A 27824-nucleotide genomic window follows, 5' to 3' on the forward strand; every position below is an offset into this window, starting at 1 on the left:
TACTTTTTAAATTTGAATATTTCCTTTTTTATTTGCTTCCTTGTTTTATTGCTGTTTACTCCATTAGAACCTCAGCTTCGTGAGAAGAGGCACTGTCTGCCTTCCTCACGGACCTGTCTCTGGAATCTAGTGCAGTACTTGACACTTAGCAGAGACTTGATAAACCTTTGCTTTGGGAGAAATGAAAAGAAAACATTATTTTGTTGCGTTTTTCAGCTATATCTCTATATTTGCAAATTTATAATTCCTGGTATAATATAACCAGTTTTTTAAATTAAAATATAATGGATGATATAAAATGATAAAGACAAAGTAGAAAAAGAGATACAATGACCCCCAACAGATATCTTGCCCCTATTGTCACTATAGTAAAATACAGCAACTCTACTGTACCACAAATGCTGGATATATTTTGATCTTTCATAATTTCAGCAGATACAACAAATAACACAATTCCAACACCGATCATTCAATGCTCAATTTTATGTAAATTTTAAAAATTTTGTAAATTTAAAATAGAAGTATGCAATGAATATGTTATCATCCTGAGTTTAAAACTCTTCAAAATATCTTCAGAAGAGTCAGATTCGATTTTTAAAATGGAACCTGAGCACAAAGCCCTAGATAATAGATCTGCCTAATTCCACAAACTGCTTTTTAGATACTTTAAACATCAGAAGCCAGTGAACATCACTACCACTATTCAGAGATGATTATGAAGACCATGTACAAATCAGAAAAGTAAATCTCTGTATAAATTGATAGTAATGAGGCAGACACAGGCAGTGTATTCTGGACTATGCCAACGAAGGTCCACTGATGATGGAAATGCAGATTTGAAAACACATTCCTAAAGTTTCATCTTTCTTATTGGGTAGATGACTTCTGCTCAAGTTTGCAGAAGGTTTGACAACCATTCAAAATCACTAGATTTTACCCAAAAGAATAAAAGTAATCCTCTTTCATGGGAAAGGTCAGTTTAACTACCTTTTCCCTTCTTTCAGAGCTGCTGAGTCAAGTTTCTCTAAGCATAAATGTCTGATGATAAGCATCTAATAGAGTCATTATTTGGTCAACTTTGCTCAAGTCTGTGATAATTTGACATATATGTAGCTAATAGCCCTTTCAAAATGCATGATAGTTCTATTAAATTTCATGACTTTAAATTAGTGATGGGAGAAAGAGCTTCAGAATCTTTGGAAAGGGTTACAACTATTTGCAACTCTTTCCCCTATTTGATGTTCTTTACTTTAGAACTGTTGCATGTAATTAAAACCAGTTTCTTACATTTGCCCATGCAGATCGTTGGAGACCCCACTCTCTAACAGGAATGCCTGGAGCATTCCAGCTCCAATCCATTTTCCAAATACCAAACTTTCCCTTTGTGGATGGCGCTTATACAAAATTTCCAAATTCAATACACATTCCATGCTATTTCTTGTCAGAGTTTTACAATTAAAAAAAATTTTTTTTGATGCTCTAAAAAGGCTATGTATTTTTTTTTTATATTTGATCATCGAGAAACTACCGTTAAAAAGGCTAAAGCATCTTTTCAATTCCTAATTTATAAAGGAAGCATGTTCTACAGGTTGATAACTTCAAATGCATTTCTATCATTAATGCTCTCAGTGATTGCTGAGTTTTGCAAATAGTTTATGAAAACCATATATAAATTAGTATGCCTCTGGAGTTATTACTGGTAATGATAGTTTGAGCCCTAAATCCTGGGAAGAGATATAAAGTATTTTTTCTTTTCTTTTGCATATCAAATTAGGCAAGACACATTTTGCCACTGCTAACCTTTTATCAACCAATACCCCAATTCCCAGTGTCCTGTTCCTACAATTATATGCTCATAGCTTCCCTATGACCTCTCCCTCCCTTGACCTAAAGAGAGCACACAAATTCTAAGATCAACTCAAAATGCTCCATAACCAAAAGTCACCTCACCTCACCTATCCAAATTTAAATATTCATGCCAAGACTGTTTATTCTAGACCTATTTTCCATTTTTCAAAGATGCCCAGGCTTAATAAACCCAAATTAACTTCTAAATTGGGAAAAATTGGACAATGATATCAAAACTGTCTGGGGACAGAGACAACAAACGGGAACATCAGCAAAGATGGGAAGCCTGCTTCTAGGGTACAAAAATAATATATTTTATACTTTAATAGTCTCTTTCCTTTTTCACTAACTCTGAAACAGTATGCTTTTTGCTTGTTTTTATGAAATCCTTCTCACCAGCAGTAAAGGACTAGGGAAAAATTGCTAAGGTAAGCAATCTTCCATCAAGGATATTATTTTTCCTTCACAAATTTATTTACACCCAATAGACAATACAATTGTTTCAAAGGTTTTTCACTAATGGTAAAATTAATGACAACATGTGTGAATTGCAAACTGTATTTCAGACTGTTATTTTGAAAAACTTTATAACATTTCAGGTTGTCAGAAACTGTACACAGACACACAATGATGACATAGACACACCTGACCCTAAGACTATGGCCGCACAAAAAAATTTGCAAAAATGGTGATCTATATTTTAATATACTTCAAAACCAATACTTTAAAGATAAAGAAGCAATAAATCAATGTAGATCTTCATTAAGAATTGCTTGTTAACTTGCTTCTCTTTCAGACTAACTAATAAAGTCTGTCTTTTTCCCCCCATGGCACATTGAAATGCATTCCAAGACAATACACTTTGCTCTAATTAAAACATGGAATTAGTTTTCTTCCTGGAGTATTTTCACTTCCACTGTGGTATCTGCGACTTTTGCAGCTGATGAACATTTCCAAAGAAAAGCTTATGCTAGGTTAGGAGATGTGCATTCTGAAAACTCCCCACATTTGGGATAAACTCTCCCAGCCTAGAAGAACACGAACACGAGCCTGTAATTAGACGAGAGCTCTGTGCTTTCCCTTTAAAAAACACCTCAATTGCAGTGAATCTCTTACAAAAGTCCATGAAGATTTCATAAGACACACCTCACTCAATAATGAGATTAAAATGATTTATATACAGTGTAGATTACCCAAAATATTAATCTGAGAAACTTACTGGTGCTGATGTGATCAGACTTGCTGCTCTTTGGGGCTGGCCTTTCACACTGTGTGCCTGACCAGTTGGTAGAGCATCTAAAAATATCCAAACAACAAACAACACAGATCAGTGAATAACAAAGCCCAGCAGTCTGCTAATGTAGTAATTTTAACAAAATGAAATGTTACAGGAGCCAGTCAGCACAAATTCATGAATATTACATAGAGATTTCTGCTGATTTCTTGCATATTGTTAGTACGCTGAGTGTAATTTTCATTGGACTTCATTTGTTAAAATACTTTTTAAAATATAGATTTATAGACATTTTACTTTTTCTGTGTTAAAATTGGCACATTTTATAGTAATATTGAAATCTTGATTAAGAATTGGAAATTAATTCGAGAGTTACGGAAAATTACAAGTGGCCACTTACAAAAATTGAGTTTGCATGTTAAGCAAATCCTTCTATAAGTATCTGTGACTTGTTTTTCTGGTTGTTCTAAGTATAGAGTGGAACTAACTACCAAAGAGCAAATAGTCATCTGTCTCATAGTTCAAGCTGTGGAGTTTTTACTCTCCTGAGTAGAGTTAACAAAATATAGGGCTTTCCCATTTTAAATCATTCTTCTATTAACATGAAGTCGAGAATGTGCCCAAGTTTTTATTGGGAGGAGTTGTTTTTCCCATGTAAGTACTGTGACACTATGATAAGAAATAGAAGACAAGAATAATAGATCTGATTAAAAGCCACTATTTAAACATAAATCACAACTATGAAATTAGCTAGTTGCATCAAAATAAATGCTGGAACAGTTTTAGTTGTGTTTAAACAATGTCTATTGGCTAACATAAGATGCCTTTGTGTATCTATCACAGGAAATTCACAGAGAAACAATTTAATTGGCTTCAGTTCTTAGTTAAAATGACTGTCAAGTACCACCATATCAAGAATAGCTGTACACAATAAAAAAAACAGCTTCCAGAGTCATTCCAAGTGTAACTCTCTGGGCATGGTGGGCCAAAGTAGATAACTGCAATTTCAGTGTCTCTGCCAATTCTGACATAGCCAATTTTGATATCTGAGGGTGCTTCCTGAACTAAACTTCTATGATGCTGTATGAATTGTTTGTGATAGTCATAAAATCAGTATTGGCTGTCCTAAAACATGGGCAAATATTCTCATAAAATCATTATTACTGACAAAATCAAATAATAAACATAAAAGTGTTTCAAAGAAGCATATATAGACGTGAACACAATTGGCAATAAGGATACTATTAGATAAGAGTTATTTAATTAATAATGATAAATTTAAAACTATGAATATGGAACATGATTTAAATGAAAATTAATATTATTTATATTATGATTCAGGGCATCACTCATATATTAGCTCAACTTTTGTTGCCACATCATAAAAATTTACAAATTATATAATTTTGTATACATCATGTTTATTATAAACCATAATACAAGTAAATCATTAACACAGATAAATGCATTTAAGGCCAAGTCTACAACTCTGTATTAATAAAGTTAGGTAATGAGATAAGGATATTTTCAAATCATTAGAATAAAGTGAACAACAAATAAAATCATTATGTTTGTTTTTTCTTTTTAATTTGTGGTATTTGCAGATGAATGATCTAGAAAAATGTTCCAATTCTTCATATATTGTAATCATTGAAACAGTCCACAGATAGTTCAAAATAATATATTTGGGAACATTTTGCAAACATGTTCTTGGAGTGAATTCTAATGATTGTGAAATGCTTTTTGTGTTATGTAGCTTTACATCTGTCAAATCTTTCTAATTTACCCCCGAGAATATTTCATATGCTCCACTGAAAAACTAATGCTGACTGCTTAGTTATTTCATTATGTATTAATAGCTGTTGTGTACAAGTCTACATGTGTGCAATTACTTTGAATTATTGATTAAAATATCAAAATTTGCTTTATACATTACCTCATTTAAAAGAAAAAAAAACTAAATCAGGTTCATCTTAGATAAGTGACCCAAGGCATATTTTATTGTGTTACTGAAAAAAGAACCTCTGGGACTCATTAGTACACTTTTGGAAAAGTTTTGAAGTCAGAAAGTGGGATTGCTTGAGAATTAGAAGATTAAATTTACTTGATCATATTATGGTTCTGACATGAACATCACGTATTTTTAATAATTTGTAAAGTAATTATATTTTGAGATCTTCAGATTAGCAGAAAGAGGTTTTTAAATAAAGAGGATAAGGATAGTGTGATTCTTATTCCAAATTCTAGAATTATTTAAGTAGGACAGGTGTTTGTTAATATTATGGTATAATTTCCTAATTTATCCATGACTTAGGGTCCAGTATTTATGATAGATAAAAGAAGTCACCTGCTAGTGTTCATAATCCTCTTCTCTTTTAAATTGTGGGAGCCCATTTAAATTCATAATCTTTACAGAATATTTTACTTATTATATATTGGAAAAAAAACTCAAAGACTGTACTGGAGAAATAATTAATTTTAACAGTTATACATCTTAATGTGCTGATGATCACTTTGCCATTCTCCTTATACTCCTTATAAAATAATGTTTTATGGCCAAAGATAAAATATGTTCCACTGTTCTGCATTTGTCTCAGTCTTAAAAAATCTCTTTTGGGTTATTAAATAGAAATCATTATTCTTGTTGCCTACCTTATAAAATTATAACTTAAGGCATTTGCTGCTCCACAAGTTCTTCCAGTGGTTGATTTAAGACCAAGTATTTTTGCCATCTTTACAGCAATCCATAAATCTTCATACTTTAAGTAGACTACAATGATCAAAGCCATTAATGGCAGAGCATTTAAGAAATAAAATATGTGCAGATCATCAAAATCTCCTGTCCAATTCCTTGCTGAATTATTTGCATAGCCATGCTGACTATAATTTCTCTGGCATCTATCCCTTTTTTATTATTCCTCAAGCAAAATCCATAGTGCATGCACTGGTCATCTTTAATATGTACTGTTGCAATCCACTATTCTCTGCTATTCATCCGGGGACAATTATCTTCAAGTTAGCCCTGTGCTAGGCAATCTTTTTTGTTTTCCTCACCCTAGCAAACAGCTCTGTATCATTCATGTTAAAATTGCAGACGTTTCCCACTGCCCTTAGTCTTAGGACAATGAAAATCAGGTTTATCTTATGTACTGATCACTATACAACTGTAAATTATTTAACATTTTAAACAATTCTGTGAATTTTAAGTATTATTGGATCAGGAAAAAATGGATGGATAGATAGGTAGGTAGGTGGATAAATAGATACTTATTGACTATTCAAATAATTATTTATCCTTCTTTCTTTACATCATCAAATGAAGGTACTGCTCTTGGCAGTTTCCTGCTGTCAATAGCTGCATGGTAAAGGGTAATGATTTAACATTATTTAATTTCTCTTTTTTTCTAGCATTATTTAATGCTAAATTGTTTCCTTAATCTTATTCTTCCACTTCCATAATAGTTGTATCTATAAGTGCTCTTAATTACAGCATATTTTATGGTATTCCCTTATGCTATTCCCTTACGTTCCAGACTAGAATAATGATTATGAAAAATGAGAAATGTTGAAATTCAGATTCTGGGGCCCCATATATCAGAGAGTTCTTCAAGTAACTTGGGATTGTGGTCAGCATTCTTCATTTCAACAAGGTGAATCTGATAAAAGTAATTCACAAGTCATACTTCAAGAAATATTTGAGATACATTATTATTATTATATTCTTACAGACTTTGTTCTTATACCAAATATCTTTCAATGTCTTACTGTGAGGATGAGAATAATAATATACAAGCCCAGCATGATTGCTCAAAAGATAATATAAGCTAGGTAGAAGTTCCCTACACAGTACCTGGAGTGTGCTTATTTATTTATTTTTTGTAACTAATTCTCATCTGAATGTTACTGTATGAAACACATGGTAAGTTAATTTATCCTGTCCCTGAGCAGTTTGTGTAATTATTGTATAGCTACAATATTTTTTGTTTCAATTATAATTTTCTGTAGCATAGGGGAACAACTTAGTAGAAAAGCAAGAGTGTACAAATATTACTAGGAGGCACAATAAACACTTTTAGAATATCTAAATAAGTTCGGCTTTTGTAAGGGGACAAACTATAATCTTTAAAATGAAAGTTATTACATTTAGTAGCATAACTGTAAGACATATATTTAAACTGTCTAAAATAATAACTCTGAAATAGTAGAGTAATTATTACAGAGAGAATTAAAATGAGATATAAAAAACTGAAGGTATATTAAAATCTTCAGATATTGTCCTTCCCGTAACAATGATCAATTTAGATGAACTGCTCTTGTCATTCTGCAGAAATGTGGTCTAGAGTCACCCACTTTGGGAGGACTTCAAAATAAAATAATGAGATTAATATCTGCTCTCTCTTTTCATCAAATTTAAAGGTCATGGGATTCTTCTGACCACAGTGAAATTCAAAGGTGAACCTTACAGCAATTTAAAATTGAATTTCTCCTCATATATACGTGCAAGGTTGCCCTTATTAACCATGATGATGGAGGCATTCAGAAAGGAAAAATCTTTTAATATACTCCTTTCTTTCTCTACACAGGAAAAAGATAAGTGGCACAAAGGGATTAAAGAAGCCTTGGGAAAATTGTGCATGGTGTCATGCATGTCTCAGTGCACTTAAAATCTCATTTAATAAAAATAAAAAGTATGATTGCAGGTTATGCATCAATTTATGTAAAAGCATTTTCATATAGTGAAGAAAATCAGAAAAATGCAATTACTTGCAAAATACTTTTTTTTTTCTGGTTAACTCATCAAATTACACTCTTCTAGTGGTGAGCATATAAAACTATATTTATATAATATTTCTCACTTGAAAGGTCTACACTCTATGTATCCCTTGTGTCTTTTGTACTCACTTCCCTTGCAGATAGTAGCACTGCAAGATGGGGAAAAAAAAAAAAAAAAAAAAAACACAACCGAAAACAACAACAACAAAACCTAGCATTTTAGGACAGATACTTAGATATTTATTCATCTGCTTAATTTTACTTTAAAACCTTTCCATCTGTTATTTTTTTTTTGCAACAATAGATCAAATTAGGTAATTTTAAAATTCTTAGATGAAATTATTTCATGTATACATAAGGATTCTTAATTTTTATAACATGCTTCAAAAATTTTCTATCTCAACTTTTATATGAAATGTTACATGAGGTTCAGTTAACACTAAACTTTGTGCTAGATCCTAGTATAGGTACTTTCATATAAAAATATACTCATATCTAAATTCTATAAGAATCCTATGAGTAGACATTATACACTGGATAAAATGAGGAAGCGCATGTTCAAATAATCTGCCCAGGGAAGCAGAATAAGTGGTAGAAATAAGATATATACAGCACTATTATTTAATCATTGTTTTAGATGACAATGCCATGATCCTTTTAATTCAATACAGAAGTAGGAAGAAATGCTTTTCCTTTCTTTCTCATGCCCAGGAGAGTACCAGGCTCTTAATTTAAATGTAAAAATATTATTTAAACACATGCAAATAAATGCATTTTTTTCCATGGTAAAAGTGTAAGAATTACCACACTGCCTTGGACCTGTGGTCAGCTGTGCCCAATAATCGGTCCCTGTCCATGACAGTGAGGGACATATTAATCTCCTTCTTGAAATCAACTGCACATTTTTGTGGTGTTCCAAAATACTGTAGATGTATCTAATATATCTTTAAAGATCTATCATTTATAAATGCATCTAAAATGTATAAACATAAATATACACTTATGTCTCAATTCATACAATTTTGAATGTCTACAGCAAGTTACTGTATATTTCATTCATTTGGTACTACAATTTCTATTTATTCAATACTGTTCTCAATCCAAATTTGACTGTTATGTTTTCTATGAGAATAGCTAGGTGTTACTTTGCATTCTTTATTCAAATAGCTTAAAGTAGTATCTTAAATTTATGTTTGTTGTAATAAATTTACTTGATTCAACTCTATAATAATACATTAAAATGCCTAGTTTTAAACTATTACATTAAACATTTGTTAACTAATACTGATAAGATCAGTAAGTCAAAACTAATATTATTGTAATATTGAGAAAATTTGATCAGAGTTTTTGATTTCTGAGAAGCGTTAATGTGGTAAAGTAAAAAGAGAAATGCCATATTCAATAAAGTGTTTATTGAACTAATAATTAATTTAGGAAAAGGTAAAAATTAATGAGAAGTTTCTGTTGAAGAGGTAGCCATGAAAGAAATGAAATTAATAAATGGATTATTTAAAGTAATTTATTCTAAGACTGGAGGAGAAACATAAAAGAGAGGATAAAATTTAGTTTACCAAGAAATGATTCATAAAAGGAAGTTTGTTAAGTTTGGGTGATTTAAGTATGAATGTTTAAACATAAAATGTTGTGCAGTCCGCTTGAGTAGAAGTGGCCACTGAAGTGTTAAATTATGACTAAATATGTATTAAAAAAAAAATCTCCAGTGATGGAAAACTTTTATCATCTAGATATTCTAGAGAAAATTTTACTGAAAGCTGATGAGGAAGACACAGGTATTTTTCTGAGTGAGTAGACAATTTCTGTTCAACTGAATATATTACATGCATCAACTGAAAAGGAAAAGGAACAATCATAAAATTAATATTAAGTAATATTGTGGATGTAATTGAAGACATAAAAGTGGGCCATTACATTAGAAACAGTGGTTACAATTCTAGAGCTAAAAGTGGGAAGAAAAATGGAATGTGTGCTGCAATACCAGTAGAAAACTCCCAAGATGAAGGCCAATTCCAAAATTAGTTTAAAAATACAAAGCCTTGGGGGGAAATCTCAATACTTAGTGCCATGCAGATAAAGTAGCTAGCTTGCTACCTAAATATCTTATGCTTTAGGGCAAAGCGAGAGTAAACAATAAAGATTTCAAAAACTCAACAAAGGCCCAAAACTCAGCAAAAACTCAACAAAGGCCCAAAACTCAGCAAAAACTCAACAAAGGCCCTTCCTATTTCTTAGGGTTTCAGAGGTACAGGGTGATGAGACCTGAAATTATAAAGGTGATATCTAGCATATTCAACTGCAGTTATTAAGCACTGTTCAACATATATTTATTTATTCTATACAAATTTAGGGCAATGGTAGGATATCAGGAGGTGTTATTACAAGGTTTTGAGTATGTGAATGTCTTAATTAGTACAATATCTAACTCTGATTCTCTGAAAATATTCAATTCACTTTCAGTTCCAATGCTCATGTGCTGAAATACTGATGCTAGCTACTTCATCACTTTAAAGTGATGAAACATTGGGAAATGAATAAGACATACAAATAGGATCGGATATCTGGTACTTCAGCATAGTCCTTGTTCTAGTTCCAAGATTTCTTTTTTTGTTGTTTTTGTTTTGTTTTTGTTGTTTATTTGTTTTGAGATGGAGTCTTACTCTATCTCACAGGCTGGAGTGCAGTGGCATGATCTCGGCTCACTGCAACATCTGCCTTCCGAGTTCAAGCAATTCTCCTGCCTCAGCCTCCTTAGTAGCAGGGATTACAGGCATGTGCCACCACACCAGACTGATTTTTGTAATTTTAGTAGAGATGGGGTTTCCCCATGTTGGTCAGGCTGATCTCGAACTCCTGACCTCATGATCCTCCCACCTCGGCCTCCAAAAGTGCTGGGATTACAGGAGTGAGCCAGCGCTCCCAGCCCCAAGATTTCTTAATGATTTCTACATAGCTACCAAAATGTAACACCAAAGCTTTCCAGGGACCTTGTATTAGTGTCAATTTCAACTACCCATTTACTTAGCATTTAGCCATCTTCAAAATCTAGAAAGTACACTCTCAATATATTTTTAAAATTTGTAATTGTTTAAAAATAATGCAATCAAAAAGTTGAAATTAACAGATAAAATGAGAAAGATTTGTTTAAATCAAGCTTCAGTATGAATTAACAAATTTGTCTATCTTGCATAAATGTTAGTCATAAAACTCTTACCAGATTTGTTTAACATTTGTAGGAAGATGTTGCAGACAGAAATTTCTGAAAGCTTATGACAAAATTACCCATTCACACACATTTCTTTCCTAATCCCAGTGTTAGATTACTTTTCTTAGACCCAGAGTGAGAAGGTTTAAGCAGGCAATGCCCAAAAAATTGATTTAGGAAGTAGAAACAAATGTCTTCACTAAATCTAAAATGGTACAAAATATTAAAGTAGTATTTTACATTACAGAGAATACTATTTGGAGTGAGTCAAAAATACATTTACATATTTGATCACTGTATAATCACAAATATGCGATATTTTATTTTTTTCTCTACTTATATATGCACTCATAAATTTCTAAAGGCACCTTTGACTATGACTATGCTAGACTATGATTTACCTAGAGGTAGAGGTTATCGATTATTCATCATTGTATTCCCTCATTTCTTGAACAGTATCCAGTAAATATTCAGTAGATATCTTTTGCTGATCAATATATTTGATGTTTGACAAATGAATAAATGAATGCAGGAAAACATGGAAGAGGCATAGTTGAATACACAGGAATGCACATACAAATATGGAGGTCTCATATGTGTGTGCATTCCCTATTCTGCAAAGAATGTATAGCATCATTCATAAGAACATGCTTTCATCTAATTATCAACAAGTCATTTCTCACTGAAAGGAAGGTTAATCCACTATGGGAAACTTTTTACATATAAGACCAGAGAAAATAAGTTTTTAAATTTTATTCCTTCTTTCTTTATTCACTCATTCTTTAATTCATTAATTCTTCCATTTTTAAGTGAGATGATTACATTCTATTACTTGGGCGTATGTAAATTGTATTCATTCAGTCATGTAAATTGTGTGTCATTCAGTTCTTGTCCCAGGATGACAATATTTAGTTTTAGAGGTGTTCGCTTGATGGATATTTCAATGTGAAAAATGATTTTATATAAAAAAACAAACAAATATACAATTAAATGTAATTTAATTTCATCAATTCATTTAAATAAATGATTATTTTAAATGTAAGTGCTGGTATGGATGACACAAATAGTATATGTGAGTTTTGGAATTAGCTAGGCCTGGGTTGAAATCTAGGCTCCTCTCCTTACAAAACATGTATCTTCAAGCAAGTCACCTCATTTCGGATTACTCATTTCTAATAAGAAGGGAGAGTAATACTTCCTGCATGCATCACACATTGAACTCAGATCTAGCCTCTTATATTTTCATATTTTAACCTTAGTTTTCCCCTTAAATCTACTTTCTTTCGTCTTTTACAGTTTTAATTTTTCTTTTTTCTTTTTTTTTTTTTTTTTTTTGAGACAGAGTCTTTCTCTGTCATCAGGCTGGAGTGCAGTGGCACGATCTCAGCTCACTGCAACCTCTGCCTCCCAGGTTCAGCCTCAGACTCCTGAGTAGCTGGGACTACAGGCGTGTGCTATCACACCCGACTAATTTCTGTATTTTTAATAGAGATAGGGTTTCAGCATGTTGGCCAGGATGGTCTCGATCTCTTGATCTTGTGATCCGCCTGCCTCAGCCTCCCAAAGTGCTGGGATTACAGGCGTGAGCCATCGCACCCAACTCTTCTTTTTCTTTGTGTAAGGCAATAAAACTCAGGAAAAAAAAAAATTTGCAGGTTTTTTGAGAGATTAAGAGATAAAATGTATATAAAATCTGTATCATCTGAGTTAGTTTAACAGCTGATAAATAACATGAATATTAAATTTAAAAAGTGTATATGGCATATCAATATCCATATAATTATAATGTCTGATTTTATTCCCAACAGAAAAAAATAGGCTTAAGTTTTCCTACTCCTTTAACACGATAGCTTTTTCTGCTACCATCCTAATGTGAAAAAAGGAGAAATAAAATATTTCCCTAAATTATGATAATATCAGCAATTATTAATCTATTTTTTATTCTTAAGCAAATGTTGCTGGTAAGCATATGAGTCTAATTCTTGTCTAGGAATTGTATAAAGTTAATTTAGTATGAAGTGCTAGGTTGAAGGTTAATTAATCTAATTTTATTGACTTGTTTAAGCATGGAAGATGAGCATGAAATAAACCTTTGTCGTTATAAACATCTGAAATATGAGGTTGTTTATAGCTGTAAAATCTAAGAAAAGCGGTCTAATAAAGACAAATTAATTTAAATGGATAAACAGTTAATAGTTATGCAAATAATATATAATGTATTGGGTTTGGTTTATTTGGTTATTCTGACCTATTGATTATATTTAAGGCTAAGAATATGTCCCAAATCAAGGGAAAATAACGTGATGACATCAGAGCTGCTTGATAATAGCTGCCTGATATACAACTACATTAACTGTTTTTGTTAAGCAGTGCCACTTGTACCTCAAAGCACAAACTAGAGTTTAAACTTGGACAGAAAAATATGACATCTGTGTTCCTTTTGTTCCCCATGGCATGACTAGCATGGCGAACGCTAAAGTAACCTACAACTTCTTACCTAGAATCATAAAGGATAGACATTGATGTGACAGTTTTTCTCGGCCTTTACTGCTCCAAAGACATGCACATTTCAGAATTTGTTCTTTGAAAATATGCCAAGGGGGAGAAAGCAAATCAGGGACATACAATGTCCTGACTTTTGAAATGTGGACAGCACTGGCTGCTGAAGTTGAATTGCTCAATATCCCTGCTGAAAAGTTGTAGTCTATTTGAAATCACTGATGACAACTTCCTTAGGCTCTTCTTAAGCATTCTCTAAGGGGCCACAAGGTCACTGGTCCACATCGAGGAGTGCTGCTCAGCCTGACAGCAGGACCGGTGAAGAGCAAATTGGGCAGCCTCCTTTCTGCAAGGCCAATGTTTTGAGGAACCAAAGCCATAATTAGTTATCACAATATACAGAAATAATTCCTACCTTTCTGAAACTTGTGACAGAAACAGAACTCATTATCTTCCTCCCAAATGCTTTCCAACAAAGGCTTCTCCAATACCTGTGCATTTTCTTATGTATTACTCACCCTAAGGACTTGGAAAATAATGCTGAACACTTAATAAAATAATTAGATTGGAGCAATCACAAAACTAAAGAATATGACAAAGTGCTTAATTCAGATCACTCTCTAAATGAATGTCCCTTTGGTACTTACATATTCATCTTGCATCCTTCTGCTTTAAAAAATATCCACCCTAAAAATATAAGATCTAGTTCCTGCCCATATTTTCTAAGGTAACTGAAGGAGGACACCCTAAATAGAACTTGAGCTGTCTGTACATATTGTAGCCCCCTTCCCAGTCGTTATTACTGTCACTGTCATTGCACTACTAACCTTTCATTTATGCCAAATTTTACCTAATTTTTGAATAACAAGCAATTTTAAAAAATACTCTTATTTTATTGCTGGACCCCTAGAAGTTCAAATTATAGCAAGTTCTGATTATTTTGTTTCTCGTCTATTGCAGTGGTTTTAAAATTTTCATTTTGTGGGTTTACTATGTTGAAGACAATATTTTGTGTTCTTTAAATTGTTTTGAATGTTAAAAAATGTAATATATATAAAGAGACAGATGTCATTTGCAATTTCCGTATTAAGATGAGGAAAGAGGTTCAGAGAAGAACAATTGAGCAAATAAAACTATGTGGAGACCTGACAGTATAGACGGTCCTCTATACTGTTTTCTGTGCCTTGTTTACCATTAAACCCACTAGCCATTTTTTACTTGAAAAATCTTTGTCTTCCTTTACATTGCAAATTAGGAGTCATTATGAAATCTATTTTTTTCAAACCAATGGGATCTTTTTCTATCAGATCACTGTGTCATTAAGACTTTTCTAAGACATTCATATAGCTGTGACACTTCCTATTTCAAATGTTATCAGTGTTCCTCTACTGCTATTGAATGAATTTCAAACTCTAGCTAAGCATACCATATTCCCGAGAATTATTTCATGGTCTAATGTTATTGTCCAATACTATTTCAACAGCACCATTTATCTTACACCACTCAAATGCCTGAAGCACAGACTGTATTTCTCCTTGCCTCATCTTTTTCCTCAAATACACTCAGAGGCTCCAAAGGACGGAGGATATACCTGACTTTCCTCTTATTCTCCATCTGTTTTTGAGAGACAATCACAAAGTAAAAACACACAACAAACAAAAGGCAAAGAAAAGAGAAAATGAAATAAACTAAGTTTTTCTAGTAAGTTAAGATATGGTATATTAAGCCTGTCTAGTTCTTTACTTAGAGATATTTAGTGTAAGTTCCAGAACACTCAGGAAACATCATATAATAGTTTTAGAAAGTATCATAGAGATGAGAAAAACGATCAAAAATAATAGTAAAATAAATCATTTTTCTATTATTTTCTGACTCTCCATTCTTTGAAAATTTATTAATGAAGGAAGATGTGTTATTATAATTGTGATAGAATGATAAGTGTATCATAAGCTGCCATACGCCATGATACAATACAGGAACTAATAGTAATTATTTAACACTATTCATTAAGAACATATTACATGGAGAATACATGCGACCTGTTGGGGTAAAATAGATAAATCAGACATAACCTCTTACTTGAAGTAATTTACAACCTGGTGGAGAGAAACAGACATCTAAATTTAAAGGAGCCATGGAATAGAACAGGCAGCATTCCCAGGCCAATTTCATAAAGTTATGTTTCATGTCCAAAGGCCACACACAGATAAGAGGTCAATCGTAGCCATAAAATATGGAATATCATAGAGTAATGTGATAAATGTAAAAACCGACACGCGCGCACGTGCGCGCGTGCACACACACACACACACACACACAGATGATGAAAGAAAGGAGATGATTTTATAAAGAACCATTTTCCCCAAAAAGATAAACAAAATACAGATGCCCATATAAATTTAACCAAAAAAAAAAAAGAAAAAAAAATGCAGGCAAAATGCTCACAGCAAGTTATTTTTAGTGTTTGTTTCAAACGAAGAAGTAGAACATAAAAACTAACATTGCTATCTTGTTTGTGACCACATGGAGAATTGTTCTTGCTATGGGCAAGAAGCAATAATATATATTATAAGGAGTGTCCTGGAGTTTTGCCATCCTGCCATTTCAAAAACACTGAGTGTCTGAACTGATGTGATTTCAGAAGCAATGTAATATTAAAGTTAGGTCTTTTGAGTTCTCCCTTTTCTGACATTTCAAATAATTTTAAAATGTTGTATTTTCTTCTATTTTTAAAAGAGAAAATTAATTACATAAAAATTATCTGTACAAATTAAACATTACCCAAATTCCAGCAATAAGAGATGTCATTGTTAACATTTCTATGTACTGCCTTTAATACTTTTCTCTGTGTATGTTCATGTGTATTATACATAGATATATACACATTTGTCATATATATGTATATATTAATATATGTATATGTGTGTATATATACCTTTTATAAGATTGGGTCATATGCTTTACATATACTACATTATTGGCCACAACTTTGTGGTGGCTATTCCTACGTTTGTATTTATTGTTTTTGATTTGTTTCTGTGACGAAAATCCCTTTCCCTATATAGCCAGATGGCCCATTCCCACCTTTACTTAAGGTCTTCATGCAAATACCATCATCTCAGGGAGGCTTTCACTGGCAATCCTAATATTAGATTTCAAATCTCCCCTCAAAATTCCATATCCCTCTTTTCTGCTCTGGTTTTCTCTTAACAGCTTTTAACATTATTAACATACTGAACAATATCGTAAACATTTATTTTCTTTATTTTCTGTCCTCACCCTCTTAGACATGAAGTTCCACAAAGTCAATTTTTCTTTTTGTGTCTGTTTTGTTCACTGATATGTCCTCTAGTGAATAGCATAGTGTCTGGTATAGAGTAGTTGGTCAGTAAATATCTGTTGATGAATGGATATAAGAAGAGAATATTGGCACTGCAATATTTATATGTATAAATATATTTAAATTATATATATATGTATAAATAGAGATAAAATATATTATATATATTTTAATCTTACCAGGTAATGTATGAACAAGGTAAGGAACAGAAAGCTGAGATTCTAATTCTTATAGTCTGTGGGTCTACTGGCATAGGGATTTATAATAAGAAAGAGGTGAAAAGGATGATTCTCTCTTCTGTAGTTGGGCATAATTTTGGCTACTTACATACCTAGACATACACTGCCATGTTATTTTAGAGCAGGAGGGAAACAAATCATGAAATCATAAAGGAAAATTAAACAGAAATATGTATTTTTGACTCAAGAATGTTATGACTAGTTCCTCAATGTTAACAACAGTGTTAACAATAGGTTTTCTGTTACTCATTAATTTTGTTGCTAGTAACAATCTTTGTCTTTTCAGTGTCTACATAAGTATTTTAGAGAAATTTCGGAAAAAATTGTATCTGGGACTGTGATTCTGGCCCAAGCTGTAACCATTTCTAGACAAAATCCAAATAGAACTCACATTTAAATACATGAACCTCATAGTTTTATAGTATTCTCAATTAGTCCAAATCCATTATTTTACAGACAAGGGAAATGGGACACACAGAGGGGATGTAACTTGCCCAAAGAGACAGTGAGCTTGAATCGATAACAGTGGACATATTTCTAATTCTTAGTGTTAGTTCAGAAAATTAATGATATGAGTACTCAGACATTTATGTAAATGTACAGAAGTTTATATCCTAGAAAAAAGTAGTAAAAGATGAACACATACACACCTAATTACTGAATGATACAGTGTTGGTTAAAGTAGGGAAAATGCAGATAATGGAACTCTGAGCACCCATTAAAACTAAAAGCATTTAATTATACAAATTAATATGCAACGCTGTTCGTAATGTATAGTAAATAAACATAAGAGTGTGTATCATAGGGTCTCATTTTTTAGTATATAATCTGCAAAAATATATTTACATAGACACACTTAGAGGAACTGAACAGAAACCAAAATAACAGTGGGAAATACTAGGAAACGTGGATATTGTAAGAAATTCTCAGAATTCTAGAAAAGTTTATGGTCTCATAAATAATAAAATAGGGAAGGTGAATTTAATACTGGCTTTGAAAATTTGTTTTTTTTAATTATAGTATGCGAGGAAATAGTTTATATTATTCTCTGTTCGAATGGAGAAAGAATTGAGTTAGGTGCCTTTAGGTATATAGAGAACCTTTAGTAATTTCTCAGAAGAATTAGTATTAAAAAATCAGAAGAAAATGAAATATGTACAAAAATACAGACTTTTAATTTTTGCTACTTGACTACAATGACAAAACTTTAGCCAGGAGCTTCTTGGGAAAATAGAAGCTATAGTATGGAATGCCCAAGGAAACTCCAGCAAGTTACCTCAATAAAACCATATGTCACAGTGATACACCTTCAACATTTAAAAATAAAAGCTAGTTTTAATAACAAAGTCATGCAGAAATAAAAAAGACCTAGTGTCACTAAGCACAGATTTTAAGATTAGTTGTATCTGTCCCTACATAGTGTTTCTTTCCTATGGAAGTTTTTATATGTGCATACTAGTATGATCATCTTAAAGAGGAAGAAACTAAGGTTTGGAGAGGCTAATAGGCTTTACCAGCAGTAATGGAGGAATATGTATCTAAATCCAGGGAAGTCCGAATCAAGAACTTGAATTCTTTCCTGTTAACGTTTCTTCTTGCGGAATCAACAGAACTTCTTTACTGTCTGGCTCACCTTTGATAGTGAAGATACTGGTCAATAAATGATTCCCTCTAGTGTTGTCAACATAGGAGACTGATGTGAGCAGAATATAAATTTAAATATGCATTCAAAATCCAGAAAACAGGAGGAATACTTCTAAAGCGAGGAGTCCCTGACCTCCTCACTCTCCTCTACTATGTCCCTTTGTGAATGCCAAGCACTGGTGATTTACATCTAGGAGAAGCTTATTCGTACATTTCCATATCTCCCCAGTCGTCAGTGGTAGGAGTCTGCAAGGGGAGTGGTCGCTGTGCTGCGGAGGATATATAACCAAAAAGAAGCTATGGAAATGTGCAAAAACCGATAAAAATATGTTTATTTGTTTTATTTTTGAGATAACATTGCCCAGGCTGAAATGCAGTGAAGCAATCACAACTCACTGCAGCCTCAACTTCCCCAGCTCAGGTGATCCTCCTAGATCAGTCTCCCAAGTAGCTAGGACCATAGGCGCACACCACCATGCCTGGCTATATATCTATATCTATATCTGTATATCTATATATCTATATCTATCTATCTATCTATCTATCTATCTATCTATCTATCTATCTATCTATATATTTTTTTTTGAGACGGAGTCTCGCTCTGTCGCCCAGGCTGGAGTACAGTGGCGCAATCTCCGCTCACTGCAAGCCCTGCCTCCTGGGTTCACGCCATTCTCCTGCCTCAGCCTCCTGAGTAGCTGGGACTACAGGTGCCCGCCACCTCGCTCGGCTAATTCTTTCGTATTTTTATTAGAGACGGGGTTTCACTATGTTAGCCAGGATGGTCTCCATCTCCTGACCTCGTGATCCTCCCGCCTCGGCCTCCCGAAGTGATGGGATTACAGGCGTCAGTCACCGCTCCGGGCCCATGCCTGGCTAATTTTTTATCTTTTTTTGTAGAGATGGGCCAACTTTTGCCATTTTGCTCAGGCTGGGCCTGAACTTCTGAGCTCTAGTGATCCGCCTACCTAGGTATCCCAAAGTGCTGTGGTTATAGGCATGAGCCACCACACCTGGTCTGAAAATATGTTCTTAATAGACTGGCCACCAGTGGATTTGCCAGCCAAACTGCATCTGGTGACACATCAAAAATCCAGCGGTCTTCCTTCATTTTGCCCTTTCTCTGACCCCTTTAGTACAAATGGCAGCAGTTATGCTGAGGTGGTTGAATCCATGAGCCACACCTATAATCCTTTATAACAAATGACTGTTCAGTCCTACCCTTGATTTCTTCTTCAAAACATACTTTCTACTTAATTTTGCAACATGACGAGGCTGAGAATTTTCTAAATTTTCAATTTCACTTAACAATTCCTTCAGTTTATCTTTCCCCTCTCATTGTTTACTATCAGCAGCAAGGAGAAACCAGGCCATGACTTTCACATTTTGCATAGTCTCTGCTAAATGTAAAATTAATCACTTGCAATTTCTACCTTCCACAAAACACTAGACAGAACGGAGTTCAGTGGAGCTCTTTGTCACCATTTTTTTTTTTTTTTTTTTTTTTTGAAACGGAGTCTCGCTCTGTCGCCCAGGCTAGAGTGCAGTGGCCGGATCTCAGCTCACTGCAAGCTCCGCCTCCCGGGTTTACGCCATTCTCCTGCCTCAGCCTTCCGTCTTTGTCACCTTTTAACAAAGATTACCTTTCCTCTGGTTTCCAAAAACATGTGCCCCCTTTCTGAGACTTCACCAGAAGTAACTTTAATATCCAATAATCTCTTAAAAGTAATTGAGGCTTTTTTTTTTTTTTTTTTAATCCACATGTCCCTCAACATTCTGCCATCTTCTTCCCATTACCCAACTCCAAAGCCACAGTCACATTTTTCGGTATTTGTTACAGCAGCACCACAATTCTGGTATCAGAATATTCATTAGTTTGCTATGGCTGCCATAAAAGTCACAAAGACTGGGTGGCTTACACAACAGAAGTTTATCTTCTCAAAAGCTGGAAGGCTGGGATTGAGGTGTCAGCACATTTTGGTCTCTTTTGAGGCCTCTCTTCTTGGCTTACAGAGAGCTGCCTTCACATGGTCTGTTCATTCACAAGGTCATCGCTGTGTGTACAATGTGTCTGATACCTCCCTCTCTGTTCTTATCACCCTTCTTACAAAGACACCAGTCAAATTGGATTTGGAATCACCATAATGAAACATTTTTTTGTTTTGTTTTTTGGGTTTTTAAAAAAAAAAAAAAAAAAACAGAGTCTTGCTCTGTCGGCCAGGCTGGAGTGCAATGGCGCAGTCTCAGCTCACTGCAACCTCCGCCTCCTGGCTTCAAGCCATTCTCCTGCCTTAGCCTCCCAAGTAGCTAGGACTACAGGCATGCACCATCACTCCTGTATAATTTTTGTATTTTTAGTAGGGATAGGGTTTCACCATGTTGACCAGGTTAGTCTTGAACTACGTTGGCCAGGCTAGTCTTGAACTACTGACATCAAGTGATCCGCCTGTCTCGGCATGCCAAAGTGCTGGGATTACAGGTGTGAGCCACCACACCTGGCCATTTTAAACTCAATCACCTCTTCAAAGGCCCTATCTCCAAATACAGTCCCATTCCAAGATACTGGGTATCAGGTCTTCAACATATGAATTCAGGGAGAGGGAGACACAATTCAGCCCATAAAATAAAAAAAAAAAGCCTATATATATGTATATATGTACATATATACACACACATATGTATATACACACATATATGTTATATGTATATACACACATATATGTTATATGTATATACACACATATATGTTATATGTATATACACACATATATGTTACATGTATAACATGTATATACATATATGTTATTTTCTCACTGAAATTTAATTTATTTAGTTTGAGATCTTAACTCCAATTCAATCAGTATTTACTATTCACTAGCTATGTGCCACACAAAGGGATATCTGAGGTGAGACGAATGAGATAATAAGGGTTAACTAGGAAAAAAAGGTAGGAGACACATTTGGGTTCAGTGAGCTATTTGAGCATAGACACTTAAGTGTGGAATGGTGCTGTGTTATGCAGTGAGTATATGTGTGTGTGTGCCTGTATTCATGTTCATAAGATAGTAGTAGTGGGGCAGGTAGGGTAATTACATTTCTTTAATTTCGGAGCATGAAATCTATTGTGGATATTGCTGAGAAATAATGCTGGGGAGGTAAGTTTACAAAAAAAAAAAAACCCTTAAATTCAATGTAATAATAGTCTAACACTAGGGAGAAATCTTAGAAGGTAGGAAGGCATGGTCAAGTTACGATTGAGTTCAATAATTCTTCACAGTAGTAGTGATTTCTATAGCTCACAATAAAACGTATTTAATAGTACAAACATTGTCAAAATAACATTCTATTTTTTTAAAAAAATACATTGTTTTTATATTATTTAATGTATCTACTTTAATAAATGTAAAAATGTCCCACAAATAAATGCTAAAAAAGACTAGTTCTTATTATTTTTTCTAGGCTTCTCTTGGAGTTTTCTTTTTATTCCACACATAATTATAAGTAAAAATGACCATCAGGAGACAAAGTGAATCCTTTCAAGGAACAGATTTATTCCTTAAATTGAAGGCTATAGTAATAACATTTCTATGTGAAAAAAACTATCACCTTCATAGATCTGGATACTATATGGATAGTCCAAAAGTGCATAAGTTTTGCACAATTCAAATAGTTTTTCAATCTATGAAGAAAATAAAAATATATCACCAGCAAAACTAAAGCAAGCACTATATTGTATCTCTGAAAGCAATGCCTGTTTCCTGTAAAGATTTTTAGATGAAACAGTACATACTTACTTTTCATTAACAATACATGACCACTGCCAATTGATATCCGTGACTAAAAACTATTTCCAAAATTCTCCTCTGGTGAGGAGAATTGACCACTAGAAAGATATCTGAGGATTTCATATTCCCTTAGTTGGACTGTTTTTTTTTATTGTCCATGATCATTGACACTTTATTTTACATTTTACTTATACTCATTTACATTTTAGTACCATGTGATTTATAAATATCCTAGGTAAAACAAGGGCAATCTTACATATTCTGGAAATTTCAAATCTGAGAACATGAGTGTGAAATCCTCCTGAACCATCTCTCTCTCCTTCCCAGGTCCTAATAGCAGGCCTTGAACAGTGCAAAACAGTCTTCTTAAATACATTAGTCTTTCTTGTCATAAAAATATTTTCCTCTAGATACTACTTACTGGTTTTTTTTCATTTAATTCATAACTGAGTTTTCAGAAAATAATCTACATTTTTCACAACTTCTTCTCCTTTCAATTATTTAACTATAGTCTGGTTTCTATCTCTATAGTGCTTCCAAAACATCTTTCACAATGGCTGTCTAACTTGGAAATCCAATAAACCACTTATAACACTTGTCCTCTTTGAACTGTCTGGAGTTGATACTCATTGGCACTCTATTCCTTTGATTTGTAGGAATCTACTCTTCAGTAAATCTCCCTCAACTTCTAAATCTTCTCCTTTACTTTTGTTGATTCCTGTTTGAGACAGCAGCAAATAGTGGTATTTCTGAGGGTTCCAACCTTAATTTTCTAATCCTCTTTCCATAAACCGACTCTTGTGTCCTGGTATAAAATGTAGTACCTAATAAACTGTCCCCAATATATCTCTTGAGCCTTCTCTTCTCCTGTTGTGCATATAACCTTTTTCTATTCTCAGCTACCTTTATCTTTTATTTTTAGACCTATTCTCCTTTGATTGTGCTATACCCTCTTTTGAAAAAGATTTTCAATCCCTTCTTTCCTATAAACCTACAATATGTTTTCTAAAAATACTGTGAAAATGTGTCTCCATGTATAAAGCCTCCCACTCTCCTACTAGGAATCATTCATTCATCTCTATTCAATTGTTTTCCCAGAGCACTTTGGTCATATTTCTATTATAATAATTATCAAATGATATTTTAATTTTCTAAAAGCGATTCATCTTCCCAAAATGAATTTTAAGTTCCTCTAAAGTAAAAACTATTGAGATTGTTACAGCATAAAGACTGCAATGCAGTGTAAGAATTTTAACCAGGGTACGGACTTTAGAATTGAACAGGACTGGTCTGAGTCTCAGACCCCTTCCTAGTGTGTGACCTTAATGTTATAATCTATGAAAATGGAATAACAATTAGATAATAATAGTAATACTTATGGTTAACAGTCTACATACATAAAATGTGTATAGGGCTTAACACAGTACATGGTACAGAGTATTTGCTAGGTCAGTTTTAGCTGTCATTGACTTCAAAATTTTACAGAGACTTATTCATCATAGATTATTACTAAATATTTAGTAAAGGAATTGATGAATAAACAATAACAGAGTGTAATTCTTCCTTGCTTCTTATATGGTTTAAGTAGGTGAGGAATGCAGTAGAGTCGTCTTCAGTATCTGTGGGGAACTGGTTCCAAGACTTTCCTTGGATACCAAAATCTTCGGAGGCTCAAGTCCCAGATAAAAAATATGGCATCGTATTTGCATATAAGCTATGCACACCCTCCGCTATATGTGTAACATCTCCAGATTATTTATCATACCTAATACAATGTAAATGCTATGTAAATAGTTGTTTTGCTGTATTATTTAGAGAATAACAACTTGGGAAAGTCTGCACAGAAAAATTTGGAAAGAAAAAGTCTGTATGGGGTCAGCACAGACACAATTTTTCTTTCCAAATACTTCTGATTTGCACTTGGTTGAGCCCACAAATGTGGAGTGTAGGGATATAGAGGGTTGATTGTATACACATTATGCCCACTATCAGAATAGATTTTAAGGCATAGAAGACCAAGGTACACACATTTCCAAAGATACAAACAGAGATAGAGACACAAGTACACAAAAGTAGGAGAGGTTGCTCTAAACTCCCACAATTAATATATTTTTTCCTGGATGTGTTTATCAGTTAGGCCAATTATTTTTAAATTGTATGACTTTGATGATACTTAGTAAGAGCACAAAGTGGAAAAAAAAAATCAATGTGGGCTGCTACACCCATGAGAGATTTTTATTCTCGTAACACAGGTACGTTCTCTGGACAGGGAGTCATCCTGAGATCTATTTTTGGGTGGGGAAGGTGGGCCTGAAATGGATATATTTTGCCCAGAATTAGTGAGACAGGGGCAGAACAAACGAAGACTGGGATTCAGAGGAAGCATTACTGGTGTTCTAAAATAGAAATAAAATAAGTACCTGAATCAATTTTTGGCCAAGGAGAACCTTAGATATACTAACTCTGAAATGTTAATGAATCTATTGTTCTCTTCATTCTTTTCTCTTGTTGCAATACCCAAGTTCAAGCCCTAATCACTTGTTAATTGAAGTGTGGTCAAACCTTTTGATGTAGAGTCCCTGTGGGTGATCTACAAGACTTTCCTTTACATGCCAACAAGTATCACCTTCACCACAAAACTCCTTCAGCTCAAGCCTCTGCCTCAAGTCTCAGCAATTCATTATGAATAAAATAGTAGCATTTTGGTAATAAAATACCTGAATTTTAATACAATTGTGCTTTAAAACCACTACTAGATACTTTGAGATTACTGGAAGTGATCAGATTCCAATCAGGGCTACTCATTATGACACTGGTTATTAAGGATTATATGCCAGATATGATTGATCTCTAAAGCTCAAAGGCACAATGCAAAAATAATTTCCATTGTGATGAACATTGACAGTTACCCCAAAGGTGATCCTAGAAATTTCTCAGAGGAGATGAGTTTACTTTGCATATATGTTCAAAACACTACAAACTGAATCAAGAAAGAATGATTTAAAGTATTAAGAAACAAAGTTTCTGAATATTTTTCAGACTGTAAAAAAGGTCTTACTCTAAGACTTTTCATCTGTAAAGAGGGTCTTACTGATGAAGGTAGGGCAGTTCTCAGTAAAATTTTGGAAAACAAAATATAGCACTTCATCTGTGTTTGAAATAAAAAGTCAGTTACTAAATAAAAATTAGCATTCCGAATATAGTATACAGAAATAGTCTTAAAACACCTTCTTCTGTACTTCTCTAATTAAAAGCTACTCTTTTCTAGCAAATGTATTTTTATTAAACAGTTCCACGAGCTTTTACATGTATTATATTTCTAGACACTCTAGCAGTCTGTGGTGCACACACTTGTTGGTGAGTGAAGCAAAGGTTAAGTGTGTATGACACAGATGAGCCCCGAGATTAAGTATACTCTGTGAAATGCATGTGGATGTTCATGATTTAAACCAATGAACTGTGGCCTGAAATGATGTCACACGAAGCGCAGCGGTAAGTGGAAGGTTAAACCTACTTGCATCTCGGCTCATTAAACGCAGTTAAAGTGCAAATCCCCTCATTCTGACAGTAGTGATCACAAGGGTTCTCTTTCTGGTCACAGCGCTGACTTTTAAACCCCACAGAGCATCTGCAGAATTTCAGTAAAATACAGCTAAATAAAGCGTCTGACTTTTTTGTTGCTAAATATGTTTTAAATTCATTTCATACAGAGATAGTAACATTTGAACGAAAGGTTCCCAGATATGCTCACTTCTCTCTCAAACACACTCATCACATGCTACTCTGACAAGGTCGGGAGCGGGATGCAGATGTGGGTTATACGTGGGCATCATCCTTCCAGTCAAACAGTGATGAAACTCCCAAAAGTGAGCATGTAATCTGAATGATTTTATTTCAAATTATCCACTCTGGATAATCAGATCATGGAGGGGGGAAAATATTAAATTCCAGATTTTCTCAGGAGCACTATGGATATACCCAATATTTTTCCTAGGTGTTGAGAAACCCAGACACTCAAGTTATTCTAAAGCAGCCAGGGGCTTAATAGGTTTACATAATAAAACAGTCTATGTCTCATACAAACATCAAATAGCATTATACATTTGAAAGAATATTACAAGTTCTTTTGAAAAAAATGGCCATAAGTACCAAAGGATTCATAAAAGATGATTATCTCTGGGCTTCATATATGAGAATAAGGTCAATAGAATTATTACAATTTTCGCTGGCATTTCCACGTTCAAAGGTCTATGCATGTCTGAAATGGTATGATGCTAAGAACAGAATGAGCTCTTCCTCATGAAATCATTAGCAATTTGATGAAAGAGGAGATTCTGCAGCACATGAGCTGATGAGGGACAATACTTGATCAGAGATGTCCATGAAACACTCATTTAAAATTACCCCAGGAAAGGAGAATAATAGAATGGGGATTTCATGTACATACAAAGGCTTATTATAAAATGCCCATGACTTGATTAAATACTCACAGACACACAGGTACATTTGTCTCCGGGTCCAGCTGGCATGTGCCACCATTGTAACAGTAGCCATCACATAACTGACAGCTAGAGGCAATCTTTCCATTAGTGCAGCTGCAACAACAAAGAAAAAAATTTCATTGTTATTGGCAACATTATTGCTGAAAACTGACATAAACTCTCTGTGGATGAGAATATTCATCATATAGGAGAGATGGAGTGGCTGGTTAAAAGGAAGTTTTCAGGACGTCTGACCCACTAGAGGCAGTTTTTATTTAATTTATGTTAGAATGATGCCATAAAATTTTCCTTCTGATAATTTTCAAATTTTCAACCAGTTCATTTAATATAAACATTTGTGCAAAAAAATATACTCTAATGTCTATCATTTACACTTCCGGGGGACATTAGCATCAATATCTTGTTGCTTTTTCATGTAAGTAGGGTTTGGTGACGTCTGTGTGAATGATAAACCACATGATCAAGTACTCTGGAAAAAAGTGCTTTAGCTTTTCTTCTAAAGTGGAAAATCTGTTTCAAAGAATGCTAGGACTTTTAGACCCCACATTTCAGAAGAAAGTGGAGGGTTATCCTGTAGCCACTTTTATTCCACTGTTTCTCTTTGAATATGTATTGTAACTAATGTCGAACTATTTTTATTCTAACATAAAAAACATGGAGTAGTTCATAACAACAACAACAACAGCAAAAAATCAGTTATATTATAGGGGCAATGTGCAACATGACAACAAAGTAATAAG

General features: G+C 33.7%; 1 protein-coding gene across 1 annotated transcript in view; it reads right to left on the minus strand.

Annotated features, from left to right (window-relative positions):
- Nucleotides 1–27824, minus strand: part of LRP1B (low density lipoprotein receptor-related protein 1B) — a gene marked incomplete at its 5' end in the record, with an annotated part of 705068 nt that overhangs the window by 12710 nt on the left and 664534 nt on the right. Inside the window, 2 exons of the mRNA XM_011984332.1 lie at nt 3068–3144; nt 27073–27177. Coding sequence (XP_011839722.1) covers nt 3068–3144; nt 27073–27177 — 182 coding nt within the window. The remainder of the gene's footprint in view (nt 1–3067; nt 3145–27072; nt 27178–27824) is intronic.

This window comes from Mandrillus leucophaeus, unplaced genomic scaffold (assembly GCF_000951045.1).
Source record: "Mandrillus leucophaeus isolate KB7577 unplaced genomic scaffold, Mleu.le_1.0 Scaffold1061, whole genome shotgun sequence".
In the NCBI taxonomy this organism is placed as follows: domain Eukaryota; kingdom Metazoa; phylum Chordata; class Mammalia; order Primates; family Cercopithecidae; genus Mandrillus; species Mandrillus leucophaeus.